The 10053-nt window shown below is 40.5% G+C and overlaps 1 protein-coding gene across 1 annotated transcript; it reads left to right on the forward strand.

The window, feature by feature from the left end:
* The first annotated feature begins 733 nt into the window (after positions 1-733).
* Positions 734-7357, forward strand: LOC149828261 (cation/H(+) antiporter 15-like). Its single transcript, XM_090018141.1, has 3 exons — positions 734-1190; positions 2705-3183; positions 6044-7357. The coding sequence occupies exons 1-3, from the start codon at positions 734-736 to the stop codon at positions 7355-7357; spliced, it is 2250 nt and encodes a 749-aa protein (XP_089874267.1).
* The last annotated feature ends 2696 nt before the right edge of the window (positions 7358-10053 follow it).

The raw sequence follows: 10053 nt of genomic DNA on the forward strand, positions 1-10053 counted from the left end.
AATGAATAACGTCGAATGGATTTGCACAGTTAGATTTGCAAAAAAACCTATGAAAGTCTTGATTCATACCAACACACATATTGGGTTGGTAAACATATTTCAGTTTTACAATATATATGTGTGTGTTTACTGGTATGAATCAAGATTTTCATATATTTTTTTGCAAATCTAACCCTGAATATGCATTTGACATGGTCCATTTTTTGTGTATTGATGTTGGATCATCATAATCAGATCAAGAAATGTGATTTTTTATGCTTGAATATTTATAAAAATTCCAAGTCATTGATTTTCAACTCTTAAAAGATTTTTCTTATACATCGTAATTGGATGATCAATGTGGAAGACCCAAAATGAATTTCTTTGTTGGTTCATATCGCCGACCCCAATTGTTTTGGGATGAAGGCATAGTTGTTGTTGTGTTGTTGTTGTATCATAATTGGATGATCTAAGAGTGTGTTTTCTATAAAGCCAGGCATCTAAATCACATCTATATGGTAAATTTTTTGAAAAAAAGTAAAAAAAACCTATGAAAATCTTGCTTCATAGTAGTAAACATATTTTAGTTACCTTTATATATATATATATAGAGAGAGAGAGAGAGAGAGTAGGCTCTACAAAAGTGAATTTAACAGTCAACATTTGGTGGCAAATACTAACAAAGTATGTGAATCATCGTGGGCAGGCTGGAGTGGCTCTTGGTCCCTCAATTCTTGGTCGTGTTGCACCAAACATGATGCAAAATCTCTTCCCCCCTGAAAGTTACTTTATATTGTCAACAGTGGGGAATGTTGGTCTCATATATTGGTTCTTCCTGATGGGGGTGCAGCTAAACGTTGGTTCTGTCTTAAAGAGGATCGAAAAGAAGTCCATAGTATTGGCAGTGGCTGGCACTGCCACTTCTTACATAGTTGCATATTCCAGCTTTTGGTCAGTCAACAAGGTTGTGCCCGAGAGCATGAGATTGGATACGAATCCCCTCTTCATAGGCACATACTTTGCATATCCTTCCATTACTGTGTTGGCGAGCACAGTGGTGCAGCACAAGCTCCTCGATGCACCATTCGCCAAGCTCGCCATGACCACCGCTGTCTGCAATCAAGTCTTGTTGGTGTTGGCGTTGAATATCATTCTTGCAACTAAACCAATTCCAGGGCTTCCATTGGTTCCCTTGTGGAGAGTGTTGTCTGGTATTCTGCTCTCCTTATTCACTTTTTACGTAGTTCAAGCCATGGATGCATCATATGCATGAGACATTGAACCCAATGTTGTTTATAAAAGATTATACATATTATTTAATTGTAGGTAAGTAGATGATTATTGGTTTAAAGTTGGGTTCGTTTTTTCTCAGTTTTTTTAGAAATGTATATTTGGATTATAGAGCAAAAGATGAGATTTTGAGACTCTCTCTCTCTCTCTCTCTCTCTGTCTGTGGCAGCCGGATTATATATATAATTTAATTGTAGGTAAGTAGATGATTATTGGTTTAAAGTTGGGTTCATTTTTTCTCAGCTCTTTTTAGAAATGTATATTTGGATTATAGAGAATAATATGAGATTTTGGGACACTCTCTCCCTCTCTCTCCTTGTGGCAGCCGGAAAAGGGGACCAGTTTTCCTTTCCGGCAACCTTTTTCTATGGGCTCAACCTTAATGATCCACAAGATCTACCCCACGCAGGCTGTCAGTGGGTTAGTGGCTGGGCTTCATTACCGGACCCTGAAAAGGCTCGAACCGAGCCTGAGCCTGAGCCTCACAAGAGTTGTGTCAGGTTCTGGGAAGCCCTGGATGTGTTCCAGCCTGTCGGACCCTAACTGGCTCAGAATCGAGTTGGGCTGATCTCCACTCCTAAACGAGATGGTTCAAAATCACTTGTAGATTTTTTACTGTCCTTGTGTTAGGATGGTTTCTCTTTCTCTTTCTAACGGGGCAGAATCAGAAAAGAAGGCTTAATATGTTCAGTTCTCATATATATATATATATATATATATATATATATATATATATATATATATATATATATATATATAGCTAAAGGTCATTTGATGGTCGGGTGTCAACCAGTTTGGTTTGGTTCGGACCCAGGTGAAACCGGACCTGGCCCTGATTTGGGTCTAACCAGACTCACCATAAGAGAAACCATACGCTGACTCGATAAGAAGTACATGAATCAGACCTGAGTCATACCTAATAAAATAATATTTTTTTTTATCATTTTTACATTGAAAATTTGCAGGTCTTAATCGAAACTCTTGTCGAGCATGGGTCTGATATAAAATTTCACAAACTATACCCAGCTCTATGTATTAATCGGACCTTTGGGTCTGACCTGAGTCTTAATCGGGTCTTCTTTTTTATCACCATATCCGGACCCTAGAGGGTTTGGTACGAGTCGGGTCGAGGTAAACCCGACCCGTTGACACCCACCACTGTCAAAGACTCTTGGGTATTCATCTGTGGTTTCACCCACCACTAAAAGTCAATTCTTTTTTCAGTACAGTGGTTTATAAGGTGTCTCTTAGTTGTTCACCCGGGCTATATATATATATATATATATATATATATATATATATATATAGAGAGAGAGAGAGAGAGAGAGAGAGAGAGAGAGAGAGAGAGACTTATGCTTCTTTATTTCTGAATATTTTTCTTAACTTGTCACAACACCAAGCTGACTGTACATGTTTATTCTGTTCTTACTGTCAGCCATCATCTTCACAGTTTCGTTGGTTGCTATTGCTCGCCTTGTGATTTGGCGGATCAGAAACGAAGCAAACGAGTTGAACGTTTGCTTGATCCTGGTTGGAGTGGCGTTGGCCTCCGTCATCTCAGACTGCATTGGCCTGCGCACGACGACAGGTGCTTTCTTGTGTGGCTTGGTGATGCCAAACGGCCTGCTTGCAACTTCATTCATCAAGAAGATTGAGGATGTGGTCGCGCTATTGGTACCACTGGTCCTTGGTATGATTGGGCAAGCCATCGACTTGAGCAGCATGTTCTACCAGTCGTCTGGTTGGACCCTACTGCTTATCCTTTCAATCACTTATTTTTGGAAGGTGATAGTTGTTGGATTGATAACTAGTTTCTTCAACATTCCATTCATACATGGCTGCCTGACTGGTGCTCTCTTGTCTTCAAAGGGCATTATTGATGCCATAATGTTGAGCTGGGCAGCAAGTTCTACGGTAAGTGCTACTACCAACAGCTACTTCACCACTATTACTACTACTTTTTTTTTTGAAAGGCAAGCTGAGGTTAGGCAGACCCTTACCTGTTATACAACTATACCATTGGGTTTTGAACCTGCAATGTCCCAACACAGGGTGACATACACTATCTGCTCCTACAAAACAAGCTAAGCTTCCGTTGGTACTACTAGTAGTACCAGGGGCCAGGAATCTAAATTAGGGTGGGCACAGATGCATGTTTAAAAGAAAAAAATTGTACAAAAAGTATTAAAAAACTAAATAAATTAATGTTCTATTCAAATACCTTGGTCAGATACTAGCTGATCTCTTAGGAAGAATGGCACTGAAACTTTAGAGAGAGAAATGAGTCAGGATCGAAGGGGGCAAGTAAAAAAAGTCCCCACCTTGACCTGACATTTCATAGGGCCAGAGTGGGCACTGCAGCACTGCCCACCCCGACCCAACTAGGGATGGCAATGGACGGAGGCCGGAGCGGGGGACAAGGTCTCCACCTCCGCCCCATCTCAAAATCCTGTACTCTGTCCCTGCCTTCATCCCAGCACGGGTTTTGATTTTAACCTCCATCCCCGTTTCATGTACTCTATCCCTGCCTCCATCCCAGCACGGGTTTTGATTTTAACCTCCATCCCCGTTTCATGTCCTCCATCCCCAGTCCAAACGGGGTGAGATGGGACAGAGCCCCGTTTTCCTCCTGTCCACTGCCATCCCTAGACCCAACCTATCGCAGGGTCAGGGTGGGCACTACCCAACCTGATGTGAACCCCCCTATATGGGATTTTTGAATCAGGGTGGTGCCCAGCGTGGCCCAGATGTGGCTCCACCCTTGACTACTACTACTAGGAGTGTCAATGGGCTATGTATGACCTGATCCTGACCTATACCGAGTCTCATTGGATCTAGGTTTGGTATGAAGAAAGGAGGTTCAATTGGGTTAGCCTTATAGGATCCGATTAATATGTGGACCAAGTATGATTTATAAAATTTAATCCCATACTTGGGACCAACCCTAATTCCAAATGAGATCCGCAAAATTTTAATATAAAAAATATAGAATATATAAAAATATTATTTTACCGGGCATGGGTCCGGTCCGGTTTATCTAATCCTAATCAGACTCAGGTACAGATTTTCCCCTGGTAGGTCTGGTTGGACCCAGGTCTAGATCCAGTACCAACATCTTTAGTCGGATCCTGGTTTAGATCCACCAATTTCTGTTGGGGTTCTGACCCACTGACACCCCTAGGTACTACTACTAGTGCTACTACTACTAATAGCACTATTGGTCATGCTGTCAATTTGAGAGTAACGTCAGAAATCTAGTTCTTGAGAAAATCTTGGTGAGAAAAATCTTGTGCATTTGAGAAATTATGTTTTTCAATGAAAAACTAGACAAAAATACAGGCATAGATAAACAATTTTAAATAAAAGCCAATTAAAATTATAGTAGAATAGCTGTTTTTAGATAGTCTTTGTCATCATAAAAATGTCGTATTTTCAAAATAACTGGTATTTTCAGAATATCATATTTTTCCCGATATTATGTTGCCATTGAAGGTATCATGACAACGGCACCATATTTTCAAAATAACGGTGATATTTGTGTCATGATGCCTGTCGGCATCTACTGGGTGCAGCGCCTGTGGGCATTAGTTATTTGTGAGGGAAAAGGAAATTCCTAGGATATCTGAAACTACAAGTTACTATTAACACATGGAATCACAGACTCTAGGATATATAGTCTTTATAGTTTTGGAGACTGCACAAAAAGAAATGTTGGAACATTTTCCACACATAATCCATTATTCTCATGTCACGTAAACAAGAGAAAACTTTTTCTGCAATATTCCAACCCAATTTTCCCATGTCAAGTGAACAAAGATTTCTAATGAAGATTTAATTTTTATATGAAAACTTTTTTTTGATATGGAACTTTTGATTTGAAAACTTTTCTTTCATATGGAACAGTCTTAGATTTTTTTTTTCAATTTATAACTTGAAGAAACTGCACCGGGCACAAAGATCTGGTTGCAACCTGCCATACTTACAGTCTAGTGCCGGCAGCGTAAAACTGTGAAGGCTTGGCCTTAGATTTTACTGTCCAGAGGTTGGAAGTGGCTGATCTTGCCTAGATGAATCCATTACATGAAACTCTAATGATATATGCAATGTCTGTAGGGCACACAGGAATCTGAATATGATAAGAACCAATGTTGTCAGTATTGGTGCTTATCGTCGGCCGATACGTATCATATCGGCAAAAAATCGATACGTTTCACCCACTTAATTGGCTATTTTTAATAAATGTTAAAATAATACTTAAATTTATTTTTAAAAATTATTTTAATGGATGTAACACGTGTCATGTTCTGATTGACAAGTAATATTTTTAAATTATTTTTTGGCTGATTCCGAACAATTCACTTATCAGTAATGGCCAATTCACCTGAATCGTTGGCCAAACGATACAGGGCCGAATAATACGTATCGGCTTGTATCGTATCGTATTGGCAGAAAATCGATATGTTTCACCCGTGAATTGGCTATTTCTTAATAAATGTAAAAAATATTTTTAAATATTATTTTAATGGATTTAACACGTGTCACGTTCTGATTGACATGTAATATTTTTTAATTATTTTTGATCGATTCAGAACAATTTACTTGAGTATTGGTAATCGGCCCGATTCACCTGAATCGTTGGCCAAACGATACAGGGCCGATACAGATACTGACGATATTGATATGAACATTGAATTTTCTCTAGAGGAACATATTCTTCCCCTTGCAAACACACATGATACATTGAAATTTCACTAAAATCTGTGAAAATTTTCAGGTTGACACAATGACACAGCAGGTGATGGTGATCATGGCATTCGGGATCGTGGTGGTTAACTTCGTGAGCAGTGTCGCCATAATGTTGGTGCGCAGGCCAACCTCAGCACCATCTCACTTGAGCTGTCTGGCAGTCCAGCACGTGAGACAGGACGCCCCGTTCCGCATCGTTGCTTGCCTCTACGACCACCAAATGGTTCCTACTCTCATCAGCCTACTGAAGGCCACTCAGGCTACCCCAAAATCCCCCATCAAGCTCTCCGCCCTCCGCCTCATCCACACCACCACCCGCGAGGCCACCATGCTCCACGGCACAACCATCTGCGCCAACGCTCTCGACAACAACGAAGACAAGAGCAACCCAATTCACATTGCCTTCAGGAGCTGCAACTGGGCCAAGGAAAACATCTTCATTCAGCACTTCACGAGGATGTCACCTTTCTCCACCATGCACGAAGACGTGTGCAACCTCGCCAAAGAGAACTCCGCCGCGTTCATAGTCATTCCCTTCCACAAACAACTCGCCGAAACTGCAGAATCAAGCGGCAAGCTCTTCCGAAGCGTCAACCACAACATACTTGCCGACGCTCCATGCTCAGTAGGCATCCTTGTCAACCGAGGCCTGATGCGGACCTGCACCAGTGCGTTCCATCATGTGGCTGTCTTGTTCTTTGGTGGACCAGATGACAGGGAGGCACTCGCCTATGCAGGAAGGATGGCAAAGCAAGATGGCACCAAGCTCACTGTGGTGCGCTTCCTACCTATTGCTCAAGTCAAGCTCAGGACTCCAACTGCTACCAGCCACATGAAGCTCGTAGATGAATGCGACATCTCCTTCGGAATTGAAAATGATAGAGAGAAAGTGGTCGATGACTACTGCATTGGCGTCTTCCAAATGGAGATGGCTGGGAAGAAGTCTGTATCATACATGGAGAAACTGGTTTGCAATGGAGCGGAAACAATTGCTACCATAAAGTCGATGAATCAAGATCATGACCTCTTCATAGTTGGGAGGAAGCAGCAGATGTGCAATTCCACAATGATGTCAGGAATGGAAGATTGGAATGAGTATCCAGAGCTAGGCTTGATAGGGGATTTCTTGGCTTCGCCTGATTTCGTCGCAGTATCAGTGTTGGTAGTGCAACAGCACTTATGGAGAAGGGATGGACGTGATGAAGCCCCCATCTTACAAGTAGAGAAAAAGCAAGCTGAAGGTGTCATGCTACAAGGTTCATTACAAAGTAGACCAACTTCAAAGCAAACCATAGGGTACAGGGAACCTGACTGGCAATGGAACCTACGTGCAGCTTTTTGACAGAAGCTGGCCCTTTTGAGACATGATAGAAGAACACTGATCAGTTTTTTCTTCTGCCCTTTGTCATCCGCTTTGGTAAGAAAATCGATATCCGTAGTACACCTAGCTGTTGGAAAATTTTGTTACCTAAATTTTCCAATTATAGGATGGAAAATAGATTGTGTTTGTGAATTTTGAAAGGCCGGAGCAAGACTAGACTCTTGTAACAAGCTAGTTTGATTTGATTGAAAGGATAAAATCAGTCCCTCATGAGTTAGAAAATCCGCTAATTATGCAGCCATAGGATGTCAATGGATCAGGTTTGGTTGGATATCTAACCGATTAGTCAGATTTGCTAAACTAGATGCTATCAAACTGATAACTAGATTGCCTTTTGATATGCAATTTTGCATCCGAATCCAGATCTGTAGTGAGTTCAAATCAGGCACATAATTGAACCTGCTGATTAACTAATCTGATGCAGGTTCAGTATTGTGATTTCCAATAAGTATGAATATGAATCCAAATCTTATTAGGCAAGATCCAATTAGGTTGTGTTTGCTGCAGACAAACTCTGACCCTTTTACATCCTTACGCATTCTGAACCAGCTACCTAGTCCTTCAAAATCACCACACATGGAAAAGACTTTTTTTTAGAAGAAAGGCAATAATAATAATAATAATAATAATAATAATAATAATAATAATAATAATAATAATTCTGAATATTAACTTTGAATTACCATACAAGATCATAAGAGTGACGAGTTATCACTCAAATCCAAATTATAACTAACAGAAACTGAGCACTGTTAGAGATCAAAGTGTCTGACTAAATGATGTGGGCTGTCACTTTCTTCAAATTGATGTATTCCCAGAGTTCCCTTCATATTCTGTTGTGAAGCATCTGAATGTTCGGAGCAGACACTTCGAAGATAATTTCATTACGATGCAACCATATTTGCCTCCATGCAATCAGTAGGCAGCATCTCCACTTGAAATCACCTTCGCCCCTGATATTCTCTTTGTATGAATTAGAAGCAAGTCCCACAGGAAGCCACATTTCTCTTGACCCGGTGGGATATGCCTCTAATACTTTAGACGAATATCTTTGAAAGCACTTGCATTTGCTAAAAGGATGCTCTGCGCTTTCCTCTTCCCTTTCACACAACCTGCACCAGCTGGTTAAATGAAATCTCATATGATGTAGGCTCAGATTGTGGCCAATCTACATAACTGTGCTCGAGCCTCTTTCTGTTTGCACTTTTCCATGAACCACCAGCCATCAAAAAAACAAACTTCATGGTGGCGGTCCCCCTCGCCACAGAACCTGATCCGGAAGCCTTTGCATCGACGGTATGCAGTTAGATCCATAGCATGAAGCTAGAGAGAACTCCTTATTCTAGTTCCTAAAGAGCAAGGTGCTCATGATATAAGTAGATTTCTACTAATTTCTCTTATTGGGGACTCCTCTCAAAATTATCACAAAAGTTCTGTCAACAAGGCTTAAGGATGTCATAATTAGGGTCGTGGCTCCAACACAAAGTGAGTTCATCCGAGGGAGAAGACTACATGATTGCTGCCTATGAAGTTATACACTCCATGAATCTCTCAAGGAAAAAGCCTTCATGTTGAAAATTGACATAGAGACAAGACGTTTGACTCAATAAGGTGGTCATACTTAACACCATGCCTGCAAAAGATAGGGATTGGACGGAAGTAGATCCAATGGGTGCAGGGAGTCCTAAATTCCACATCCATCGCGGTCTCCATCAATGAGAAAAGGAGAATTTTTTTCAAACTGGCTCGTGGGCTGCGCCAAGGTGACCCCCTATCTCCACTCCTCTTTGCGGTAGCTATGGAAGGTCTTACCGTCATATTGGAGGAAACTGCCACACAAGAAAAGTACAAGGGGATCAAGCTTTCGGGTACTCCCAAACTTCTTGCACTTATTATTCGGAAAATGATCACACAGTACCAAAAAAATGACATGTTTCACAAAAAACTCTACAATTTGACAAAATCCGCCCGATGACCAAAACCACAAATGTTGGGTGTTAAATTAACTATTTTAACCTTAGCATGTGTAGACCTCCCAAGGATATGCAACACACACAAAAAAAACTAAATAAAAATATATTTTCAATGACATATAAAATCTGAAAAATAAAAAAAAAAGGCAAATAGATCTGCGCGTTAGCTTTTCATGGGAGAAATGTCCTCTGAAAGATAGATATTTTGGATGTATCACACCTTTTAACTAAAAGGTAGATTCAAAAGATTTTTTATGCAAACCTCACAAAGATCGCATAAAATATAGGCAAGGATGAAGAAGTTTGCATAAAATATAGGCAAAAATTGATCAATATTTGTAAGAGAAAGTTCGCATATATTCTGTGTGAGGATGAGGAAGTCCACATATATTTTGTGTGAGGATAAGAGAATCCACATATATTTTGTGCGAGGATGAGTAAGGCCGCGTATGTTTTGTGCGAGGATGAGGAAGGCTGCATATATTTTGTATGAGGATGAGGAAGTTCGCATATATTTTTTGCGAGGATGAAGTCTGCATATATTTTATGCGAGGATAAGAAAGTCTGCATATATTTTATGAGGAAGACCTTACAAAGTTCGCATATATTACGAGCATGTGCTCCTCGCAGCTACATCCTTTTTGAACCACTCCATGGCCTTCTCCTCATACTTGATCCCTTCCT

The sequence above is a fragment of the Nuphar pumila genome, chromosome 9, assembly GCF_984573655.1.
Source record: "Nuphar pumila chromosome 9, dmNupPumi1.hap1.1, whole genome shotgun sequence".
Classification (NCBI taxonomy): Eukaryota; Viridiplantae; Streptophyta; class Magnoliopsida; order Nymphaeales; family Nymphaeaceae; genus Nuphar; species Nuphar pumila.

Excerpts from the sequence above, each read along its gene's own strand:
- LOC149828261 (XM_090018141.1), top strand. The coding sequence starts at position 734 with ATGATGCAAAATCTCTTCCCCCCTGAAAGTTACTTTATATTGTCAACA. Across the intron at positions 1,191-2,704 it reads CTTGTGGAGAGTGTTGTCTG|CCATCATCTTCACAGTTTCG; the intron begins GTATTCTGCTCT and ends TCTTACTGTCAG. Across the intron at positions 3,184-6,043 it reads GCTGGGCAGCAAGTTCTACG|GTTGACACAATGACACAGCA; the intron begins GTAAGTGCTACT and ends GAAAATTTTCAG.